Below are 24652 nucleotides of genomic sequence, written 5' to 3' on the forward strand. Positions count from 1 at the left end.
AGCAAAGCTATTCACATCAGAGAAAAACCAAAATTTGCATGCTACAAACACCTATACAACACTTGCATGGGAGATGTACAACTCGCAAACAATGGAAACGGAAAAAAATAAGAAAGGTGGTAAAGTTAAAAACACGCTACATTAGCGACAATGGCGCTCAAACACTACGCTATACATACAAATCAAGCCCATCTTTGAATGTAAGTCGATTTCCACTGCTCATCCAAAGTTTCGGGACAATGTTTTGCATCAAGTGGTCGTCATAATTTGTTCTAGTGGGACGGAGAGTCTAATAATCAGGTCGTCTCGTGTTGTAGGAATGCTCTTTAACGGTTAGGTTGGACATAGTACAATTAGAAAACGTTTCCCTTATTCTCTCAGCAACCCACGCCTTCCATAAACGGTAATTATAGTAATTGTTCGTGTTGACTAAACCAAACTATTTGAACAAAGATCTAGTTGGCTTGTCTGCTGCAACGTTGGGTATAAATCGAACAGCTTTATTTTGCACCTAGATATTGTAGGAATATTTGTAACCGTTGTTGGGCCCCAAACAAGAAAACAACAGTTTAAGTACGACAGGAACAGCCAATAATAAATGAGTAGCTTTGTATTCGTCCGCAATAGGTCACTATTTTTGTAAAGCAATCTCGTTACTCTCGACAGTTTGTTGACAACTTGGTCAACGTGCAATTCCCAAAGCATGTGTTCCCAAACTACTCCTAAGATTTTTAAAGCTGGCTACAATCTCTACAGGACACGCATTTAAAACTAAATATTGGTTTTTATTGACATATTCACCTTTTGCACCAGAAATAACTGCCTTAGATTTTTCAGTGTTATTCTTGAACCCACTGCAACAAGCCCATACGGCTAATTTTTCAACGACCTCATTACCTCGTTTGGAGTAATCTCTCGCTAGCCTCTTCTGCGATAAACAAACTCGTGTCGTCGGCGTAAATTACGAACTTCACTGACGGGTCTATCTGCACAATGTCATTAATATAAATATGAAATAAGAGCAGTCCTAGAATACTGCCCTGGGGAACACCAGAACATGTTTCCTGAATATCCGACTTGCAATTGTATTATTGTCACAAACTGGGAACGATGACTAAATTATAATGTAATAAGGCTGAAAGCCATACCTCGAATAGCATAGAATTCCAGTTCATGTGCAAGAAGATTACGATCAAGATTTACGATCAAAAGGAAACAGTCTTCTTTTTCTACATCAAGCGTAAATATCAAATCGTCAAAAGAAATAAAAACAAACATCAAGTAAAATTCATGACCTAGCTAAATAACGTTCGACTTTCTTACCGGGTACCAGCAATGCTCTTTAATGAGAACTTTATATCATAACTTCTTTTCGTTCTCCGTTCACGTCCATCAAGGTATTAGCGCGGATGCATCTTGCTTCTAAAAGCCTACAGTATCTCACCGATCTTTATGTAGTAAACTCGGTCTAAAAGTACTGCCAAAGCCGTTACATGCTGATTGGAGGAAGTAGAACATAAGATCAGAACAGGCTGTCGCGTCTCAAGAATTAAAGGAGTACTGACACGAAAATTTCGTGTTGCGTTTTTTTTGCTGCAATGGGTGGCTACCACCCCAGTGATCATAGAATGGTACATTAAATGGTCTGCAGCAGCGTAAATAATTAGTTACAGCCTTCTTTATACGTGTCAGTTTCGGTTTCGACTCAAACACCAGCGAAGCGGCCGCCATGACAGGACCTAGTACTTGACGTCACTGTTGTGGTAGCAGGCGCCCAGAGCCCATGACGTAAGTACAGAAACTGTGACGTTCGCAGCGCGAGCGGCGCGGCGCGCATTCACCGGCATGTCGTCTTCCGACTCAGACGATTCGTGGTCGTTGGACGACGTTGACATTGTAGGTGTACGCGCGGCCGAACATTTTAAGTTCGACCCGCTGGCGAGCGAGGAGTCGGACAGCAACGAAGCCGTCCAGCACGACGACCCGGAAGCGTGGCGGCTCGGAAACACTGACTGGTAAGATTACATTACGTTATGCACTGCCAGATACGGAAGTGCGAAGCGTTGGTAATTTTTGCAGAAATGTTGTGCTGAACAAAAAAACAAATCTTGCTTGGACCAGACAATTACGTGATGCCGTAGAATAAGCTGTGACGCGGTGTGCAAAGCCTTTGTTTACATGCCTGCCGATCCGCGCCGCAGCGTTATTTGCCACGAAAAGTCAGCTACTCGCGGTTATACGAAACCTGTAGGCTGATTTATTTCACGCAAAATGTACAGCCGGCAATAATAATACTAATAAAAAAAACAGCATAACGCCGCTTTCCTGTAGGTCCTATCTTTTTTATTTGAATTTCAAGTGCATGCTAACTAGTCACTCCGGTGATTTCGCGTTCGGTACCTTTGTGCGTGTTCTTTGAAATGTTTTTTCCTTTTGGTAGCGTCCCACGGCTGTCGATGCGCAGCAACTTCGTACACATTCTTAAAAACGAGGCCTGTTTTTTTCAAGCAGGTGTGATTTTATGAAATGGGAGCAATACAATGGACGCGTGCGCGCGTGCCGCATGCAAAACGGGTGTGCTTTATTCTTGTTCTTTTCGCTTTTTGCCACGGCGGCCTAGACTTCGTATGGGATGTAAACAAGCAGACGAAAAAGAAAATCGTGCATAAAGATATCGGCGCAGCTGTAGCATGTGTACACCAAATAGTGCGCTCGCGCGCTTGCATTGAACTTGGATAAGGTATACAAATGCAATCTTCGCAGGTGTCAGTGCGGTCTGTGCCGCACAATGTCCAGCTCCTCAGAATCGCGGTGCTGCCGCGAAATCCCGCGCGTGGATGCCCGGGTGCCGGAGGGTGAGAAGTGCATAACTTCCCACCAGACTTTTCGGGACGGCTGCCTCAACATCCACGCGCTGGAAATCGCGTACTATGCGCTCATGGAGAACCGTCCAGCACTCCTGGACGGCATGGACATCCACAGGTAATATGGCTTTTCTGCATTTTTTTTTGCTTTTGCTTTATTATCGCCTATTCACTTCCATGTAGGCGCAAAGCTCTTTGTGTCCCTTCCTGTGATTTAGACGCCCAATTTATTTGTGCGTGTAACTTTATTCAGGCGGAAGGCTTGTGTCTCACGGCAGTATTAATTTGCAAAGTCATTGGCGTCCACACCTATCGTCTGTCATTTAAAAAAATTCATTGGCTTTCCCGGGGAGCACTCGGTTCCCACTGGGAGCGGCGTGCATTGGAAAAAAATAAAGTGTAAAGGAACTTGGCGCATGCAATTGTGTCTTTTTTGGGGGGTATGTGTGCCTCGGAGTTATGATTACAACGAATAAAAATAAACCAATAAAATAAAATCTAGGAACATGAATGCATGAAAGATAAACCTTTAGGAAGGCCGTGCACTGTGCAGGAAGCTTCGCCAGCTTGTCATCCATGTACAGAGAATTATCCCGGCCAAGCAAAAGTACATTTATACAGAAGCTATAGATCCTGGCCAACTCGCTGACATACCGTCGCCTTAAAGACTGCTTAATTTTCACTAACCTTCGAAAATGAAAACTCGCAATCTTTACGTGGAAATGCCACCCATCAGAAGGATCCATTGAAAAGAGCTTCTCAGGAAGCAAAGAAAATACAACAGATACTTGGTTTGTTGCGAACAAAGCAGTGTGGTTTTCCTGGCCTTGCGGCAACTGCTGCAACGTGTTTTTCATTTCAGCCGCTACAGGTACACCGCGTACCGCCAGTTCGTGCGGTGGATTTGGCACGTCCTGGGTGCGGGCCGCCGGGTCCCTTTGCCCAGCTGTGTGGTAAGCAGTGTCAGGGACACCTTCCCATCGGAAGCATACACGGGATTTAAGTACCCCGAGTTTTGAAGAGAAATAAATGAAGTTTATTCAAAGTTCTGGTGTGATCATTCATAACAAAATTGCATATCAGTATCAAGGTGACAATAGGAACCTGATAACCGAAACAGTGATGGCAGCGGTATTATATTTTGGAGCAGGTGCTGGTGGCTTCTTGGGACTCATTGGCCAGTTTATTTCTACTTTTGTAAAAAAAAGGCCCACACCCATCTCTCACTTTGTAACATTGAGTAATAAAAAAACACAACAGACCCGAAAGCCCCCGCAGTCCTGATCCACTGGTTATTACAGCAAAAGAAAAAGAAAAAACAGGTGACGTAGAAGTTTGCAATACTCAACAAAATGTGCACACATCGACACACAGGTGTTGATCATAAAGCTGGCTGCAGGAAGTGACAGACAGCTGCAATGGCTTAGAAACATGGCAGGAAGCCTCTCAGAAAGTGGGAGATAAGGTGCAAATGCACAAATACTGCCAACATTGGTGGTACTTTATGCAGGCCAAGTTAACCTCAGAGATGACTCGCGCGTTCCATTCTTTCTTCCAAGTACCCACTTCCCCTTAGCAAGAATAAACTGGGTAACAACACACACTTTAGGAACTCTGTGGCAGGTTTCCAAACAATTGGAAATGCATAAACAAGGATAATAACCCAAACATAGCTCTCACTGAAAAGTCAATTAGTAGAATGCAAAAATAATTATCCACATGTTAATTTTCTTTTGTGCAGTTCATAAAAACCCACAAGGTCACTCACATCCCCACGTGAACAAAATTTGCACATGCAGATACCCCATACTGCAATAACATAGAGCATGTCACCAGAACAGACCAATCTTGCCATGTCCACAGGGAAACATGTGAACACCACTTTTGCAACGCAAATGGCACACACACTACTTCACCACACGACAACAGGAGCACAGTAATCAGGAGCGGCACCTGGGAAAAATAGGCGGCGGCTGATGGTGTAGGTGAGTGGCTGAGGGGAAAGGTTAGCCAGAGGGTACAGCAGTTCTCACAGAACCACTACTTGCTTTATGCAATCCCAAGTATGGAGGGGAGGAAAGGATACCCAAAGCAAAATTCACCAGTGGAACGCATTGGTCCAGGCTTTGAATCGGCAGCTGGGACTGCAAGTGGAATTTGTCCGCACAACCGGAAATAGACGCAGATGAGGAGGGCGGCAGATCCCTAAGCAAATCGGAGGAGACTTTTTAAGCTCTGGAGGGAGAGCACTTGGTTATGCACAGTGGCAGAATCGTACTTTTGGGAGCTACCTGGTGAAAACAGAGTTGGTAAGGGTGCAACAGGAGGGCTGGAAATGAGGAGGAAGAGTCGGAGTACTGCTCTGATGGGACCTTTGGTGTTTGAGAGCGCACCTAGAATGCCGTATCGAGGAGGAAGAGTCGGAGTACTGCTCTGATGGGACCTTTGGTGTTTGAGAGCGCACCTAGAATGCCGTATCATCTGTGGCTGGCAGGTGTCTTGATGGGTCGATGTAGTGCAGACAGGCCGACAGGGAGTAAAATGTGAAGCTGTAGAAGTGCCTAAGAGACAACGTGAAGTGTCTTCAAACTGAACACCAGGTGCTGCTCTTAGGGAATTGCAACAGCCACCCAGTAGACCGTAATGATGCGAGACAGAAATTTCCAGGAGCTGCTGGACACCATAGACACCTGGTCGTCACAAACCTCCAACACAAGTGTGAGAGGTAAGAAACCTGGTCGCCAGGAAAGCAATCATCAGCCATTGAGCTCGCAGTGATGTCACCAGACCTCATGAGAAGCTTACGAGAATGACGATTGACAAAATTGAAACCCGAAGTCCAGGAAGTAACCGGCTGCGGCTTATATTCGGGAGAAGATGTGGAAGGAGGGTCAGTGCTAGTGTTCCGACAAGAGCAGTTGGTGGAACAGATTGCTTAACTGCTTCAAGAAAGTCCTGAGGTGGAGTACTTGAAGTAGGTCAAACAGATGCAGACTTTGAAAAAGACAAAGCAAGGTCAAAACCAACCTACCAAGAATGGTCTGGAGAGCTGGTGGAACACAGCTTTCCCATCTGCACTACAGGAGAGGAAGGAAGCACGCCGACAAGATTACATGGCAGTACGGGTTTAACAACCTGAGCCAGTTTGCAAGCAGCCGTGGGACGGCTACAGAGAAAATGGCAGAATCTGACAAGTAAACATGAATTTGTTTGAGAACTCGAAAAGAGTAGGCAGGGGGCACTCCATAATTTCTGGCAACATGTACAACGCTTACACAAACATGCCAGGTTTAAGCAGCAATATGGCCACCAAGAGATACAGATCCTTTTGCAGAGGTGGACAGCACAGAGCCCATGCTGTGTGGGATTGGAGCTGTGATCAACAAAGAACCTGCTTCAGGCAACATGCAGCATGAATGCACTCTGCAGGACCCATGCAGAGACACGCACGTATGGGAAAGGGCAGGCCAGAACGCATAATACAGAAGATTTCGGGGAGCGCCTTGGGTCGGTAAGTGAAACAATCGAAATGTGTCCTAATCCATATCCAAACTCGCACAGCGACAGGTCTGGGCGGCTTTACAGCAATCCTACTGAAGCGCCTAAGCCCAATGCAGTGCCAGGCATGGAGAGATAGGTTTGACACCATGTTTGAGAAGGGGCAGGCACCTGGAAAAGGAAGCCATAGCCAGACGATGTTCATCCCCAAGGAAGTGGAACATCCCTTCGGTTTGAACGGACTTATATAGGGCAGGGGAGGACGAGCCAACAGCGCCTACCCAGCCTGATGTACGCCGATGATATTGCCCCAACAGACACCTCCTGTTCGCACCTGGAGGTGCGAACGGTGTGTCGGTCTGTACCTGGTTGCCGATTTGACAAAGGGACCGGCTACTTGGCTGCACATGAGCAAGGGCTTCGTGGAAAGACTCTGCACAGCCAGAATGTTCTGAGGGCCTCAATCCTCTGGACCTTCAACATGATGGAAATTGTTAGGAGACTTTGAAAGATGGTGCCCGTTCTGATAGAAGACGCTGTCGATTGCCTATGTTGATCCATATCGTGACATGCGGGCTGCTACAAGCGCCTTCTTCAGCTCGGCAGTGGTTGGTACAGCTGGCTGTTCTTCCACAGGTTCACCCAGCAGCGCAGCGGCACTTGAGCTCTCATCAGGTAGCACACAGTTCCCAGCCAACACATCATCAGGTGGTGGAGGTCCAGTGATGAGGATGTCATCCACAGCTTCCCGAAGACGTGCCACATACTCTGCACAGAATGCCAGTAGATGCTTTTGTAACAGAGAGACACTAATGCCAACAGCCAATGTCAGTACCCTTCCCAACACCGACTCCAGTGTTACATTACAGCTGAGCTATAGTGCAGCACTCAATGACACCTTTTTAGAGTTTTGTAGATTGATAGACTTGAATGAACCGCTAACCTTCAAACAATGGTTACTGCAAGTGGCCATTCTAACAGCAGATATGCAGGTCCTGAAGGGGTAGTAGCATCAATGTATGACCCCATGCAGAGTGGGAAACGTTATTATAGCCAGGTAGTGGCTGCACTTCACTGCAGTCACCCTCAAAACTTGAATGCCAATATATACGCACTGTAGGTGGGTGGCTTCTTGATTGCAACCACAGTGCAGTCCCCAGTTCCAGCCTTGGGCATGTTCAGCTGCCACCGCGGCTCCCCAGCCTTGGTCACCGCCTGGTCTCTACCCGCATTTTCGTTGTAGTGCAGGGCCGCCAGTGTACACCTGTGGCAAAGTGTCATGCAAAACAGCACATTGCATGCCAATTAAGTCTCTGAAATTCTTAGTGAAATGTTCGAATTTAGATTTTCTTTACAATTTCAGAAATTCCGCCACAGATTTCACAAAATGTAGTGTGCAAAAAACCTTGGTACCCAGTAGAATCTCAATTACGGCTGTGGCTGATATGAATTTCGGGGTGATATAAATTCAAGTTTTCTGCCCAAGTGCATTACATACAAACGGCACAATCTGGAATCCTATTGTGTGGCTAACAAGACAAGTTAGAAATCCTTGCATGTAAACTTGGTCACAGGATTTTTATGATTAAAATCCTCAGGTTGGCAAGTATAAGCTGTGGCAGCACTAAGGAAAAAAAAAGGCCGATGTATATGCTCGCCAGATATCGGCGTCGACGCGGTGCGAGAAAGCACCGCAAAGCGGGCAGCAGCGTCCGGGTTTCTTGTCCGTCTGGTTTTGGGTCATTCCTTTTAGCAGAAAACAACCAATTTCTTTTTAACATGCGGTAATCGGCTTCCTTGAGACAAATTGCAAGCTATTTCTTTTCTAAAGCGCTCATTCATTCGTGGCTTCTTTGGCTCTCATCGGGGAAATCGGGGATTTGCCATAACCTTTTCCAAGTTAAATAAGGGATTTCTGGCTACATCGCTTGCAGTATTAGCATCAAGGGGCTTGTCTGCAAGAACGGTGCATGACGAGCAAGCGTTATCAGTGCCAGAATTCTAGCCGCGCATTCCATTCCATTCGCGGCTACCGTGGCTAGCGTAGGAGAGCGATAGCTCTTCTTGACCCAAATAAGGGAGCTTTGGTTACATCGCTTGCAGTACTAGCATAATTGGGCCCGCCTCCGAGATCTGTGTATAAGAAGCAAGCGTTATCACTGCCCATATTGCTTACATACGGCCAAAATAAAACACACCTGACAATATTCGATAGCAACCTAGCTTAGTACATCGAATTCTTGACATCCGGCCCGTGTCCTGGCGTGGTTGAGAGGCTGTCAGCTTGGCTTCTGTTTTTAAGGTCCATGGTTCGAATCTTGGCAAGGCCTCGCTGTAATTTTTTTTTTTTTTTTTTTTGCTGTGGGCGTTTTATCAGCCATTTTTTGCAGGGTAAACAAAGGGTGCCAGAGTACCTTGCCTTTTCATCTACAACTGACGTTCGGCTCTAACCTCAGTAGCAAGGCAGCGCTGAAATTTGTTTTTCTTACGCAGTCCGTACATAGCATTATTGATTGATTGATTGTGGGGGTTTAACGCGCCGACGCAACGCAGGCGATGAGGCGCGCCGTAGTGGAGGGCTCCGGATTAATTTTGGCCACGTGGGGATCTTTAACGTGCGCCGAAATCTCGTACACACGGGCGTTTTTGCTTTTCGCCTCCATCAGAAAAGCGGCCGCCGCGGCCAGGAATCGAACCCGCGACCTCGTGCTCAGCAGCGCAACGCCTTAGCCACTGAGCCACCGCGGCGGGTACACATAACATCAAGGTAGGGCACCAAGTTGCAAGGAAATAAATGGTCCGAAGTTCGTTTTTGTTTATCCACCACCCTTATTATGTTCAGATTTGACGGTGATAACTTGAAATGCATTTTGCAGGATTTCAAAATTGGCCCGCAAGCATTCGTAGCAATAAATAAAATAAGGCAAGTGTATTTTTTAGGGCAAATCTAGGGTCCTGATTACTGCATTTAAGCAATCCAGAATAACTGCTCATAAACGGTCAAAAATAACTATTAAATGATGACAGAGTTCATACAAATGTGTCCCCCAACACACATTGACGCAGCGGCTGACGTGTGACTTCGTCGGTCTCTTGCAGTTACTCGCCCTCTCCTGCGGGTTGGCGTGGTGCCGCCGAACGATGCCGACACTCTAGCGACGCATGATTTCGTGTCCATGGCTTTACTCTGAACCATTGCTTTTTTTTTTTTTCCGTGGTCAGTCAGGTACGACACTACGATGAAAGGTTACATTGCATGCTTGTACATTTACTGTGCCTCCACAGTCCTGCCCACATTAAAGAGCTTAATTTTTTTAACTTTGTTAAGCTGCAGTCAACTTTACCATGTAGGTCTGGCTTTCCCACAGCTGACTGCTCAGATATTATAAATGTTATCTGGACGTGCTGGCCAGCTCCACTTTATTACCTATTTACGTGCGTTGCATTTCAGATAACATGATCAGTCTACATTTATTGTACTTACCGTGCCTCCATTCCAGCGCTGGAGAACGACAATGCTTTTGGCGCAAAGCGATTAATAATCGCATGAAACGATTCCACTCCTGAAGTCTGAAAATTCGGCGACACTTGGCGGATGTCGTCGAGGAGTCGCTTCGTGCTGACGATGGAACGCAGCTTGTCATATGCATCTGTTCCTGCAGCAATAAAACCAAATGAAAGATAGTTCCACGTATGTAAAATCAAGTTTCAGAAACAATTTTCGATAACTAGACATTTTCAATAACTAGCCGCAAAGTTGAGCAGACAGCGCGGGTTGCAATGGTATTTGGGACTTATCGCTAGAGTGAACTGCAACACAGAGTAGTTCAAACGCTTACCCCGTTGATACATCAAAAGTGAAGCCAAAAACGGGTAAAATTCGTTAGGGGCACTGCGATCGCAAGACTTCAAAATGTAGCGCAGTGGTAGGATACTCGCTTTTAGCTTACAATGATCAAACGATTCCTCCCACTGGCTTGCAGGCAAAATTGCCTGGAGCAGCACACCACTTCTAATGAACCGAAAATTCCAATTACAGTCAAACGCCGCGATAACAAAATCCCGCGGCACAAAATATTTGCGCATCCCCGGCGAACATCCATAGACGTCCATGTATTTTATATCTCAAGGCAATGAAACAAATTTGGAAACTGATCCCGCGTTAACGAAATTCGGTGCAAGTTAGGTCAGCATTTTACCTACCCATTGGAGGTTAACTGTGTTCAATAAATGGTCAAATGCATTCTTTTTGTACTCAAAGTGCGTAAACTTCTGCCACAGCACCAGGGTTCGTACGAGCTCCAAAAGCAAAAATTCAAGGGTTTTCAAGGACCACAAAACACATTTTCAAGGCCGCCGTCTAATGTTTTATCTGCGATTATTTACAACTTTTTCAACACAGTGCGAAATTTCGTTATTGCCCAATACCCAAGCACATTAGTGCACATTTAGATAGGCGCTAACGGGTTCGTGAATGCTCCCCCAGTTTTATTTTTTATTTGACAGCTGGCATTTAGAGGTCTTTCTTTTTTCTTGGTGTTTTGCTGAGGCTGTTTGATTTCAAAACTTCATAATGTTGCCTGCATCTTCTGCTTTGTCAGCAAGGATATGAGCTGAAATTAAATCAGCAAGTGTTGCTGCAAGGCAGGAATAACTATGTACACGTCCACCATTTGCACGTAAAAGCAAACGCAGATGGAGCGTATGAGGCACAGCAAACATGCAATGAGCGGCCGTCCACAGACTAAATAGAACATGCAAGATAGAGAAGAGAAGCCGGCCTTCACTGGATTGTATCATGACATGGATTCTATTGAGGAATGCTGTTCACAATGTTGACTCGTAATAATGACAATCCACCAAACTCGTAATTTCATGCAATACACTGAAACTTGATTGTTACAATGTTTCTTTACATTTTTAACACCTAAAATCCACGACAAACACTATAAACTCTTGTGAAAAGATAGGGCCATTGGTTCTCTCCAGAAAAATCAAGGGTTTTCAAGGACCCTTTAAAAATTCCAGGACTTTCCAGGCCTTGAAATTGACACTTCTAAATTCAAGGGTTTTCAAGGTTTTCAAGGACCTGTGCGAACCCTGAGCACGCTTGCATGGCCGCTGTGGTGGCAGCCGTGGAGGCAGCCTCGCAGCGGCACCACCGACACATGGTGACTCAAGTCGCGGCTTTGGCTTGGGCTACGCTAGCCCACTACCGCTGAACAGCGCGCGTGCGTTTGTTGTTTGTGTGCGGCGATTGGCATGTTTGCTCTCAGTAAAATGCCTTCGCCAGCCCAAAAGTGGAGGTTTTTATCGCTACGAGATAATGCAGCCATCGTCGCCCAAGTCAGTGGCCCAAGTGGAGGAAGGGAGTATAAAGGGAGGATAGCGCCGACGAATTTGGAAACGCCTGCAGCTAGCTCAACCATTTTGAAAAGCAAGGATCCCACCAGTTCTCAACAGCGCACGTGTGCAAGACAAAACAGTGACGGATGTGGCCTTTCTGGATGTCAACAAAGCGGTGCTCACTTAGTTTTCTAAACAGTACTGGTGCAACGAGGTGCCACTCTGTCTAGCAAAGTTTGTAAACAGAAGAAGCTGGGCTTCGCTTGCATGATCGGACATACTCGGTGCCGAGGGCCAGGGCAAAAAATGTGCAGAGAAGGTGAACCCATGGAATGTTTTGGATTCGTTTGACACAACCTCGTTGTTCTTGGGTGCGGACGACGACTAGCAATGAACCACTTGTACAGTGAGAGCTGAACTGTGACGTTGGCTGCAAGGTAAGGCTCACGAAGTAATATAACCGACTTCGGGAAATACATTTTTGGTTTGTGGCCAATTTTCCGGTCATTTGTTTCATTCTCGCAGCAACGAAATTCCCACAAAAGCAAATTTTCTGGCTTTCCCCGGCGGCTTCGTTATTGCAGGGTTCGACTGTACACGATTCATCAGCAGCCTAGAGACCCATACTTATTGCATCGCCTCCTGTATTTTTACAATGCCAAACGCATCAGCCCGGACCGGCCAACCAAGCCCTTTCCTACTCAGGCCACTCTCCCCTAATCGATAGCCTTCCCAGCGCTTTAGTCACGTGAATGGTTCATTTTGGGGCGACGCGTGGTGGAAAGCTGCAACGTTGGCAAAATGTGCTCCGCCGCGGCTCTGAGTTTTTCAACGCTGGTGCAAGTGTCATTACCTGGCAATCTCAAACACTGGTTGCCTTGGCAACCAGGCACAAGCCTTTTTCGAATTCAGATAAGGTTGTGTGATCCCGGTTCAGATCAGGGCCCCACCTTGCGACATGTGGGCACTGCAGGCGTACCACTCACTCGCATTGGGAAGCACGCAATCCGTTTGGCTTTGTAAAATACACGAGGCTATGCTTATTGCTTATGGTTTTCTGTTTCTAAAAGCAAACACTCGTTGCTCATGTGCACGGAGGAATAGTGTAGGGGCAAAGTCATGAAATAGAATTGGAACGAAGTCAAACCTGGGTAAATCCACTTGCGTGGCTGGAGTTGTCCGTGCTGGCAGGTGCGGTACAGCTCGCTGTGCCCGTCATGAATGTCCTGCACATGATTGAGCATGGACAGCCACACAGCAACGGCCAGCTCGCCATCACCTGCACCCACCACTACGGCATGGTACATGTGCAACACAACGGAGTGCGACCACAAGGCTATGGTCTCACAGCCCCTGACTTTTGCAGCTGCCGCAAGCTTCTTCTTCAACCCTGGAAAACAGAAAAAAATGTGGTTGTTTCCTCTTCCATAGGAACCAGTAAAACATGAAAGTGAAATGTGCATTCACAGGACCAGCTGAATGTTCACTGTGCATCAATATGAACTTGCACGTTGCTATTTGTATTTCGTCAGAATGGCACCGTTAGACGCGCCGGAGCGTTGCATAAATCCGACTGAAACCACAGGTGCTCGCAAATCGTCCTTGCGAAGGAAAACAAACGGGTTGTCAGCGAATCGTTTGTTGAACACACGGTCCGCTGCAGTGAAAGGAGCAAAGAAGCAGCGGACTGGGTGACGAGCGCGACATGCGCAAGTCGGCTTCTCCGCAGCTTACAATGCGCGTCCCCCGTACACGTAGGCGCTGGCATCCAGCCACCAACTGTCGGCGCTCATTAGTGTCATGATGCAGCACCCATGGTCTCCACAATCTGCTGCCGGCGCCGCGCTGGCGCGGCGCAGGCAGCAGATTGCAGAGACCACGCAGCACCCTATGAAAGGAAGGCTATAAGGTGCGTTTGTCGTCCCATTCACGCGTCTGTTCGTAGTGCAGTCGGAAGAGCACCGCGTACCTCCCGTAACGGCCAGAGAGTCGTGGGATTGAAACCGGGCGCCGCCGCATCAATGCCACTTTTTCTGGAGACGGCACTACCGTGACGGATACCACGTCACCAAAATCTTTGTGTAGCCGGGCATAAAACACTTTCGTGTTAAAATTACAAGGTTTTCATGTTTGAGATGGTGTTTCATCTCCTAAAATTTTAGCCTGCATTATTCCTAGCTGGCCTTTTCCAGAGCAAAGATGCTGAGCAAGAGTTAGGCATGAATTCTGCTTAGATGAACAGCCTTTTCTCTGTTGATAAAAAAAAAAGCTGTTACCAAAGGCTGCCCAACCGCTGTACCAGCCTACACCATTTTAAACCACAAGAACAGCAGTGAAACCAACCTTTGGCGACGTGCCATGCGTCAAAAAGATGGTCAACATCAGGCTGCTCCGTCCGGAAATACTTCCGTACTTGGGGATGCCGGTCAGTCACTACCTCAGTGACAACAACACCATGGTCAGTGAGCTCTTTCAGAGCCCTCTTGAGTCCCTCGAGCTCCATGTGGTTGCTTGATGGCACCTCCGTACTCTGTGGAATGTTACCAATGTAACACATGAAGGCAAGACAGGCACAACATCAACATATTGTCACACACCCCTAACCTCTCAAAAAAGCACTGATCTCTTATTTTTTGCCATTTCAAAGCAAATAAGAACATTCTCTTAGACATTGGCACCTCAAATGTTTCTGGTCACTGCCAACCTGCAATAAACACTGACAATAAACACTGAAAATAAACCTGCAATAAAGACGGAAAGGGTGGGCCTTATTCACCACGAAGCCCGTTTTTTTCTATTGCTTCTAAAGTGCCCGCAGCAAGGGCTACAGCTTGTATTGTGCGTTACATAGAGCTCTCAAACTGCGAAACGTTACTGTGAGAGAAGCACAGTAATACCTCGTTAACTTGAACTCGGATATCTCGAAAAATCGGCTAAGTCGAAATTTTCCGAGGCACCGAACCATTTCCTATACGTCCCATGTATTCGTAGCCCTTTATTTCGAAGTATTTTTGGGTCAAACTGCGGATATCTCGAAATCTTTACTGAGAGGGGAACGAAAATTTCGCCGCCGCCGACCGTTTCACAAGATTCGTACGATGCTGCCGCGCATAAGTCCCTCGATTTCTTTCTGGTTTAGCCACGCCTATCACAAAGCCGATGTTTTCCCCAAGCGTGAAGTCTGAGCCTAGAGGCATATGAACTTCGTCACGCAACCCTGCGGCACGTCATGTGACGGTAGAGACATGCGCAAAGGTACAGCAGTATGCGCGCGTGACTGGAGAACTTATGGACGCCGAAATCGTTGAAATAGCCGCAAAAGGAGGGGACGGCGAAGACGGGGGGACGATGACGACAAACCTCCTCGAGAGGTGCCGACATCTGCCGAAAAGGGGAATTTGCTGCGCTTGCTGTGAAATAAGGTGGAGTGCAGCGGCGGGGAAGATCGGCTGATGATATGCGTCAGGCAGCTAGAAAATTTCTTACTAGGCCCAAGTGCGACCGCAAAGCAGACCAGCATTACGCAGTTCTTTTATGCTAAGTAAAATTGCAGGGCTACAAAACCCAGCCCGTGATCGTCTCCTGTGTGTTCTTTTTCTCTTTAAAACCTTTATGAAAAGCAAAATTGGAAGCCGCTGGTGAAGAGCTGCTAAGTAGTGCCTTTTTTGCAAAGAACTCGACATTTCGTGGTAATTCGTGCAACTTTGCTTATCTCGAAAATCCGCTTATCTCAAAATATTTCCCGGTTTTTACTATTTCGAGTTAACGAGGTATTACTGTATTTTCACATATTCCACCATATGTTTTAAATGTCCCAATATTTCAAAACATTTCCAAGCCTGCTTTTCATCTCGTCATGCATTTTCTTAAAGGGACAGACAACCGATTTTTGTCGAGTATATATTCTCTATCCCAAATGAAAGGGCATCACTTGAAACACCTACACGAGAAACGGTTTTGCGGATAACACTCTAGAACTTTTTAAATCGAATTGTTTGATCTACGAGCCGTATGTGTCTTCCCAAAAAATCATGCTGGCAGCCTTGACATACAGTAGCGCGGCAACATACTTTTGTCTAAATGAGAGATGAAAAGCGATATTTAAAAACTTGTGCCCAGGTAAAAAAAAAACAATCGCAGGTTGCTTGTTCCTTTGTGTGCGGTTTTTTTTTAATTCACCAGTCTATTTTGCACGAAGGCGCCATCTGTTGGGACGGACGATAGGCAGAATCTGGCTTCACATTGCGGAGGTCGGAAGTTCGATTCTCCCCAGACACGATCTTTTTTTTTTTTGCTGCTGTTGGTGTATTTGGAAACTGAAATCCAATATTTTGGCAGAACAAACGCCCCTGACTCAGGCAGAATCGTCAAAGCTCTTTCACTGGGTCGGTTTACTGAACGCTGCCGTTGATTCCGGGCACGGAGGCTCAGTTAGCAGCACCGAGAGCAACCCAGCGCAAGCGGGAGACGTGTCTGTAAAATTTTCAAAATAATGTTTCAAAACACATATACAATTTTAACTTGTTCAAATACTTGTGTTAGAAGGCTTTCAATAAGTGTATAAACGTTTCAGCAATTACAGTAGCTGCTAGGTTTGCAGGTCACGTGACAGGAACACATATTGTAGTGTCAAGTTGATTGATTGATTGTAGGGTTTAACGCGCCGACGCAACGCAGGCGATGAGGCACGCCGTAGTGGAGGGCTCCGAATTAATTTTGACCACCTGGGGATCTTTGACGTGCGCTGAAATCTCGTACACACGGGCGTTTTTGTTTTTCGCCTCCTTCAGAAAAGCGGCCGCCGCAGCCGGGAATCCAACCCGCGACCTCGTGCTCAGCAGCGCAACGCCTTAGCTACTGAGCCACCGCGGCGGGTTTGTAGTGTCAAGTTTCGACACTACGAACCACCACCCCTCCTATTTCAGAAAGTTTGGTGCCAAATTAAAATTATTTCCGCCAATTTGTTTAAACATTGCTTGTGGTTACCGGGCTATATAAAACGGTGGCTTTCATATGAGCTAGAGAACATATACAAGACAAAAATCGGTTGTCCGTCCCTTTAACCGCTTTCAAAAGTCCTGTGCCTTATCGGAAAAGGCACATCTGCTTTAACTGACTGCCTGCATCTTCTTGGCTAGCTGTGATGCTGTCATGCAAGACTAGTGTTTGGAGAGTGCACAGCTGTATACATCAAAAGACTTGGCATGCTGGATAGAAGCACCAGTAAGCCGATTCAGAAAAACTTGACCACCTGCCTCCACAAGCTTGACGTCAACAATCTTATTCAGGGTAGTGTCAAGCAGCGAGTAGGTTCCGAATTTAGCACAGTGTCCCGGCGAATCTGCCCGGCTGTCTCCTGCCAGCTTGGCCCCGGTTCCCGACGCCTTCATAGCCTCCAGAAGTGCCACCTGCTGCTTTTTCCAAACCTGGATTGACAAAGCAGCACTCCATTAAAGAATGCCGCACATTTGCAACAGGTTAAAAACAGAATGGTTGCAGTTATGAGTTCACGAAATGGCTACGACTGCACCTTGACCTCATTACCTGGTCTACAGCCGGAAGGAGGTATAGAGCCTGCAGGCGATGAAACGTCCTCTCGCAGAAGCAACATATTCCAGCATTCTGGAGGAATCGTATGATCTGCATGGGGCTGCAGCCAGTAAACACTATGGCTGCAGCCAGCTCCACATTCCCCATGGCGTATTTGGCCTGCATCGGCTGGCTACGCCACTCCTTCACACCACAATGGCACATGGTGCGAACAATGGCAAGAGAGCCAAGTGTCTGAAAAGAGATATCCACAACTCTTTTGCATCAGGGAAATCAAAGGAGTACTGACATAAAATTTCAAAGCCGAGACAATTAGGTAAAAAGCTTCCTTGGTATATGGAGATGTCTCCCAGCAACTTTCCACAGTAACCATTCAGTACAACATATTTAAATCCATTTTCATCAGCGTACACGAGAAAGCTCAGAACCGATGCCTTTTCACAGTTGGCATCAGCATGACGCCATCTGCTCATCCTGCTCCCACAGTGCGGAGGCGAATGATGCAATGGAAGTTCTTTTAAACATGCACACTTATGACTTTATTGCAGACGTCACGAAAACACACGATTTGGCGGAAGAATCAAAATTTAGACCTAGATCAATTTTCTCAGTGAATACGGCATTGTTTGCTGCTGGACAAGCACTGGGGGCACTACAAAACACGAAATTTTTTTAATAAAACAAACTTGTATTTTATCTGCACGGTCCCTTAACGTACCCCTGACTACGCATCGTGACGAGGACGAGACAAAGGTTAACGATTGACAACAAATGATCCGTGACTTTCACCTACACTGTATATTTCTGATTACACGAGCTAGTCAAGAATGCTAGAATATTAACGCATGAGCTTTATGAACCGTTTCACATGTCTATTTACGGACCAAAAGTTCGCATTAATCAGTTGCAATCGCGAGATGAAGGCACAACCTCTGTGTGCAGAATGTGTTTGTTGGCATTTTTCTTCTCTGTTCTGAGGCTGTCAGGGATGTGTGGAGTGGAATCTTGCCAGACATGTTCACTATGTTATGTTCGAAGTGTATATGTGCATATATGTTTCCATTAGGTTTTTCTCCTAAAAAAAGGAAAATCCTTACGCTTGGAAAAGTAATTTCAGCCCGAAACCGGAACACTCAACTAACCTGCAACCCGCAGATGAAAAAGTTTGACTCTGGCAAGCATGTTTTGCAGCTTTTGTCATTTTGGAAAATAAAACACCCTGCCCCGCAAGTGGCATTGCAACTTCCAATTCGTAGTCAAAGTTGTCACATGCTCTGTGGTCAATGAAATAACAACCCGCCCCGCTTGCATGTTCGGATGCAGAACATTTCCCCTCGCCATGCTGCTGGCATGCGTTCGACAGTGAGTTCAAAATCAAAAGTATTTCTGACCGCTCCTTTCCAACACGCCGCATATTACCTAGACTGGCAAAGACGTGCAAACAAAACCATGATGAAAACTGAACTGGCTGCGTAATACAACCAACAGCACTTTTCGTCAGCAACCTAGTCTGCCAGTCTGAGCCCACTTATACCCATGATGTCCATCGTGGAACACGTTCGCTACACCACATTCCTCTTTTATTATTGCTGTATGAAACTCTGGCATTCCAGACTGTTGGGTTTCTCTCTCTCCCTTTCTCTCTCTCACACACACATACACACACCTAGTGCCCAGCAATATTGCAAGGGCATGTTAGAAAAAAAACCTTCCTGAAGCTGTCTCTTACCGTCAAGCTTGGAACTGTGCGAAACCCACAGTGCTTGCACGAGGTGAAGAGCTGTATGAGGCAGTCTTCATACACCACAAATTTTCTTGCGGATTGGCGGCTGTCAGGGATGGCACTGAAAAACCGCAGAAAATAAAGCAAAGTAAAAGAAATTGTACATCTTACACATACATATATATTGTTATCCTTGAAGGGTTTGTAAGCTTTGTCAAACATACAGCACTTGTATACACTATGCGCACAAAAGCATAACAAATTTATTAGACACTGTAGGCAACGAGCAAGTTGGTTTCAAATGAAAGTCTGCCCTTTCCATAGCAAGTTTAGCATTGATTCAGTGCCAAAAGATGCCTCAATTGCTAATGAAACAACGCCTTTCCTTTTCCAATTCCCCTCTCAGCAATTCCATGACGCAAACAGTGGCTCCTGCAGCTGTTGTTGACGTGATGATACACCGGAAGCAGGTGCGGCAGCAGTGATGTATAGGGACCAGGCGGCCGTTGTATGGCACCACCGTCGCTTCAGCGAACAGCGCCGCCCGTGGCGAACCGCTCGTCAGTGGAATGCCGGTGGCGTTTAGCGCAGCGTAGTTGTGCATGGCTTTCTGTCGTTTTTCTGCGGAGCGGCTTGCAAAGCGTATGTAACCCCACGTGCGCTTTTCAGATCGGTAAATCTTGGGCGTGGATGTGATGTTTACGAGGCGCCCATACTCAGTATTTACAAATAGCAGACGACGCTCAATGCGCCAAGCTGGAAGTCAAGCTGGAAGTGAAAGTTCGTTGCTTCATGCAATTTTTCCATGCCTGCATGCAGTTTCGCGTATCGAGGAGTATATTGCAGCTAAATGCTCCCACAAAGCCGGTGTGTGCAACCGATCTAGGAATACTGCAGCGCTGGCCTCTGGCAGTTGATGACGAAACAGCGTCGACGTCGTGCACAAGCAAAAGACAAAGTTGGGGGGTGTCTTGTAAGATTTACCTCAAAAGAGAAATTGTGATGGACGACGCTTCCGTAACTTCATTGCCTACGGCTGAAACGTGTTTAATTTCACAGAAATGCTCTTATTACAGTCATCGGGAATCGTTGATAGAATAAATACCGCATGATAGTAGAACGTTATTGCTTGTCATGGAGAATCATTAGTTTACAAGAATTTCAATGGTTGCTGGCTAGTTGGTAAATGGCTAGATGATTTTGCTGTTTAGTTTTGAACTTCCATGCCCCCCTCTCCAAATCTAAACTTTTTCCAGCGTATCGGAAATGTGTCTGTTGCTGGAGGACTCTGGCTGATGCACCCATATTTGAGGCAACTAATTGCGCGTTTTTGGTGTCTTCACCAGGCATTACACGATTTTTTTAGGTACTCTGTAAAGAATACTTAAGCATTAAAAAACACCGGCTGACGTTAACACTGCCACATTTTTTAACTATCGGTGCCAGCCTTTATTCTACGCAGGTGGTAAAACGGGAAGGGGAGGAGGGATGGGTTGTAGTTTGGGCTGTTGAGTTGGTGAATAACTTTGGCTCTTGATAAAATGACCACCACAAATGTGGGATTTCCACTTCGGCTTTCAGGCTCCCATGCTGTCACAGTGTCGCTTACCAAAAGCGAAGGCACAAAGCTCACGGTCACAGAAAGTGTAAACTGCCGCAACATTTCTACGGCTACACGGTAATCCATCTCATATGCAGGTGCCTTTCTCTTCAAAGCACACGTATCGAGGTATCCCAGCGCTAAGGCTGGCGTGGGTACCGTAGTCATTGAAACCAGTGAAGATAATTTAAAGTGGTAGAAATGAATGCTAATATTGCTAATAGTTTTATTCCTACTCAGATAGCGCGGAGCCAGGCGCAGAGTGCTGCAAAAAGCGCTCGTGTCAATGTAGCCCACTCCCAACCTTCCAAGCATCCAACAAGTTTGCGTAGCCGTTAGTGTATTTAAGGAGAAAATAATACTAATAATAGTTGTTTTATGTGTACTCAGAACGGGTGGAGCCAAGCGCAGATCGCTGCAAAAAGCGCTCATGCCATTGCAGCCGATACCCAACTTTAGAAGCGTCCGACAAGTTTACGTAGTGATTACTTCATCTAAGAACCCAACACATCTGGCTAGACTTCGTTTCATCACACATGTCGGCTTACAACGCCACCAAAACATTCAAAGCACCAAAGCAAACATGACAAAAACAATGGGAGGCGGTGCAGTCCAATGCACCGGCTCAGTCCACTGACGAGGGAAGTGCAGAGTGGTGGTGCCACCCGTCCAGCTGCCCGGTCCCTATAGCACACTATAATGCTACCACGTACCAAGCAGTTTGGTCAGTTTCGGTCAAATCAGTCATGCATTCTCCAACTGGCACATCCTTTGCTGCTCAGGACCACTATGCAAAATGTTCTTTCATGGGACCCGTGATCAGTAGTGATGATTGGTGGAAGAAAAACATATTGTCCTTTTAGGGCGGGCGACTGTTGGTGTTATTGTCTCCTCACATAGTGGTACCGCCGTAAGTGTGGACAAGTAGTGCCATCAAGTGGCAGCCAGGGGAGCCGGTGCATACGCTTGAAAATACTGTACTTAGCCGAAAGAAGCATTCACAGTATTTTTAGCAGCGCAGGCAAACCACACAGAGGGTCACAATGAAGGTAGCAATGCACAGAGGCAATGTACAGCGGCTGCACAATTATCTGGGCGAGTGTTGCACCAAAACAAACTAACTGCTTGGCATTTAGGGTCCCCCACGATCTATTGGCTGGGCTCTTATGATAGTGGTTTTTGCCTTCTTTTTTGTTTTCTTCGACAATCAAACGTTACCCTAAAAAAACATCCAGGTGAAGGCGTATTGTCAAAATATCAGTCCCATAGTCTTAACCCCTTCTAGTGGAAGTTGCGCAGTGTGGCCACTAGCGGTGATGCCTGTCTTCACTTTTTCACTATTTTCTATGTTATTTAACAAAATCTATGTGTAAGAGCGATATATCAGTGTTTTTGAATTGTAGTTTTTCTTCAGTGTCCCTTCAAGTGTGCACTCACCTGGCTGAGCTGTCCGAAATAGGTGCTTCGAAAGTGGAATCACACGGGTCATCTTCAAATGCAAAAGATGGCTCAGATGGCACCGGTGATGAGCACTGTTCCCGTAGTTCCTTCATGAGGACAAGCTCCGGGATGCCTATTTCAGTCTGGCATGCTGAAAATAAAACAAAGTCATCATAACACATTGACTTAATGCACATTTGTGTGTGATGTCAGGTTTTCAGCACTAATGTTGACGGTAGTTATTACACATGCTGTGCTTTAGGAAATGTGATGATCACAATGTATTTGAGAGAGCAGTGGTTCACAAGTGATGAACTGTCATTACCACAGTGAATGCAACAATAACCTCGCAGTCTATCATACAGCCAAAGTAATGCAACATAAGTGTAGCCTTTGCAGGTGGGCTCAACCAAAAATGGAAAACATCAAAGCAGAGCAACACACAGTGGTTTCACAGAAAAGCTGCATTACACACTTTTGCTGTCAGATAAGGTGTCTACAATCTGCATTACCTATCTAGCTGAAACGAAATTCCAGCATTCAGATCTCTGAGTTGCTATCCGTAAGGATGGACCACTGGCATTAATAAACCAACCACTTCTGTCAAAAACTTGCTTGCTATTTGTGAGATGGTACGTACCGACTTCCCTCGTCGTGCGCGTTGCCTGAACACGAACGCTCCTGATCTGGGGCTTCAGTGTTGCTTGAGTCGCTGTGGACCGAGTTTGGGCATCAGAATTTGCCCTTCCTGATGGCACGTGCACAGGCAAGCAAGTAGCAGCTCCCAAAGAAACATCTGCGCCTGGAAATAAAAAAAAAACGAGTAATGAGCCCGGATACCTGGATTATCTGATATCTCAGGTCCCATATGTACTCGTACGGCCAACGCCGCAATTACAGAAAAGTGAAATACTTAATTGCTTTGTGACATTCGCAGAACAGTTCATTTTTAGTACCCTCTTGGATTTGCTACAAAACAGTCTTCATTCCCAAGTGAATGCTGTCAAGTTCGCTTCACAGCACTCATGCTCAGCTAGCTAGCTAATACGAGCGTACTGTTGGCATGAACATCTGCGTATGCGCTAAAAATTGGTAACCGGTGGGCCACTTGTTGCAATGGCCACTTTATTTTGGCACTCGATAAATGCCGCCACTCGGGCTAAAAAAGCATCACTATACTGTTAGCGTAGTTCCCTGGAACCCAAAGCCAACGAAGCATTAAACTTAATGACGAAGTGGCAACGCTAAATTCGCCTAACAGCACGTCGAATCGTGGTAGAAGAAAACCATTATTTACTTTTGCTCACCGCAGCGCGAGAAGCAACAGCTCCTGCACAGCCTACGCTGCCTCGTATGCTGTGTGAGCGATTGACCAAGCCCATACAAACAGCGCCGTGAGAGCGCACATACCTGAGCTCGTAGAACAGGACGCCGTAGGTACTTCGTAGCTTGTACTGTACTGCACGTCTTCAGAAGCATCTGAATGAGCAGGCGCAGAATCTGCGCTGGTGGATGCCTGCGGAGTTTCGGCAGGCGCCTCGTAGGCGTCGTGAAATCCCCCAACCTCGAGGCGACGTTGTTTTGGAGATGTTGCTTCACTCCCCGACGTGGTGCCACTCGGCGATGCGGAGATTGTCGGCAAGGCCCCATGTTCGAGTATGCGCAACGCCTGCGGGCTGTACTGGCTCAGGAATGTTTGGTTATGAACGTAGCAGCTCGGTGCAAAATGCAGCGAGCACAGCAGACTTTGCCGATGCGGCGTCCAGCTGTTTCCGCGTCCGCTCCTACGGACGAACTCAGTCCACCCCAGTCGCTGTTGCGGGTCGGGAGGAAAGCGGTGAAGAGTTATGCCTTGCTTCGATTTCGTTTGGCAGTCGCTGGCCGCGCAGTATCTCGACATTGCAGAGGCACAACTTCAGGCAGAACTGGGCGTCAGAGGAGACTGCAGCACAATTCCAGCAGTCACTTTCGTAACGACGCACAAAGCGCAGTGAGCAGCGGCCAAAAGAGTCGTGCGCGCCACAGAACAGGGAGGATTGCGCGCCGAGCAGCTACACGCAGGGCATGGGCTACGTCACAGCCTCCGTGACGTCGACAGTTTTGAGGTCTGTATTACATGACATCATGCTGATGCCGATTCCTTTAGGCTGGCCGTTTTGAGTTTTTTCATGAGGGCAAAGTTTAAAATTCATTTAAAATATGTTATACTCAACAGTTACTGTCGAAACTTGCTGGGAGATATCTCCACATACAGAGGAAGCTATTTACATAGTTATCTCAGCTTTGAAATTTCGTGTCAGTACTCCTTTAAGGGCAACATGTGGATAAATTCATAAGAACGTCCTTTCCAACGCCTAAATGGAAAATGACGACTATTTTGCTCACAAACTGCGCCAACGGGCCTAGTGAATTTGTAGCGTAGCGTGTATAAGTGACTGATTGTCTATGTCCAAAAAAGGAAGACTAAACAGGCCTACCGAACTGATAATAATTGTAAAGGACGGTACATACCGTAGCGAGCGCAGTCTGCCGGTCCGGTAGTAGGGCCGGTCGCCGTCGTGCCTCCTGTGCGAAGGACTAGTGCAGCTTCGCACAAGCTGAACTTGCTTATTTAAACACCTTGTGACCCGC

The 24652-nt window shown here is 46.5% G+C and overlaps 2 protein-coding genes across 2 annotated transcripts; one reads left to right on the top strand and one right to left on the bottom strand.

The window, feature by feature from the left end:
• The first annotated feature begins 1561 nt into the window (after positions 1-1561).
• LOC144179468 (uncharacterized) lies at positions 1562-3909 on the top strand. The gene is made up of 3 exons (XM_077707837.1): positions 1562-2015; positions 2764-2982; positions 3727-3909. The coding sequence occupies exons 1-3, from the start codon at positions 1846-1848 to the stop codon at positions 3881-3883; spliced, it is 546 nt and encodes a 181-aa protein (XP_077563963.1). The 5' UTR covers positions 1562-1845; the 3' UTR covers positions 3884-3909.
• LOC144179467 (uncharacterized) lies at positions 3878-24324 on the bottom strand. Its single transcript, XM_077707836.1, has 11 exons — positions 23432-24324; positions 22662-22823; positions 22019-22172; positions 18988-19102; positions 17253-17492; positions 16964-17134; positions 14052-14238; positions 12856-13098; positions 9847-10018; positions 7478-7626; positions 3878-7130 (listed from the first exon to the last, which is right to left on the bottom strand). Exons 1-11 carry the CDS (start codon positions 23919-23921, stop codon positions 6910-6912), a joined length of 2304 nt encoding a protein of 767 aa, XP_077563962.1. The 5' UTR covers positions 23922-24324; the 3' UTR covers positions 3878-6909.
• Positions 24325-24652: the final 328 nt, after the last annotated feature.

This window comes from Haemaphysalis longicornis, unplaced genomic scaffold (genome assembly GCF_048455015.1).
Source record: "Haemaphysalis longicornis isolate Haplotype H1 unplaced genomic scaffold, Haemaphysalis longicornis Haplotype H1 scaffold_4, whole genome shotgun sequence".
Taxonomy (NCBI): domain Eukaryota; kingdom Metazoa; phylum Arthropoda; class Arachnida; order Ixodida; family Ixodidae; genus Haemaphysalis; species Haemaphysalis longicornis.

Bases quoted from the DNA above. Each gene is read 5' to 3' on its own strand.
- LOC144179467 (XM_077707836.1), bottom strand. From the start codon at position 23,921: ATGTCGAGATACTGCGCGGCCAGCGACTGCCAAACGAAATCGAAGCAA. The intron at 17,493-18,987 runs GTAAGAGACAGC...ATCTCTTTTCAG, and splicing joins GCACAGTTCCAAGCTTGACG to ACACTTGGCTCTCTTGCCAT. The intron at 7,131-7,477 runs GTGCGTATATAT...CATTCTGTGCAG, and splicing joins CAAGAAGCCACCCACCTACA to AGTATGTGGCACGTCTTCGG.
- LOC144179468 (XM_077707837.1), top strand. From the start codon at position 1,846: ATGTCGTCTTCCGACTCAGACGATTCGTGGTCGTTGGACGACGTTGAC. The intron at 2,016-2,763 runs GTAAGATTACAT...CAATCTTCGCAG, and splicing joins CGGCTCGGAAACACTGACTG to GTGTCAGTGCGGTCTGTGCC. The intron at 2,983-3,726 runs GTAATATGGCTT...TTTTCATTTCAG, and splicing joins GACGGCATGGACATCCACAG to CCGCTACAGGTACACCGCGT.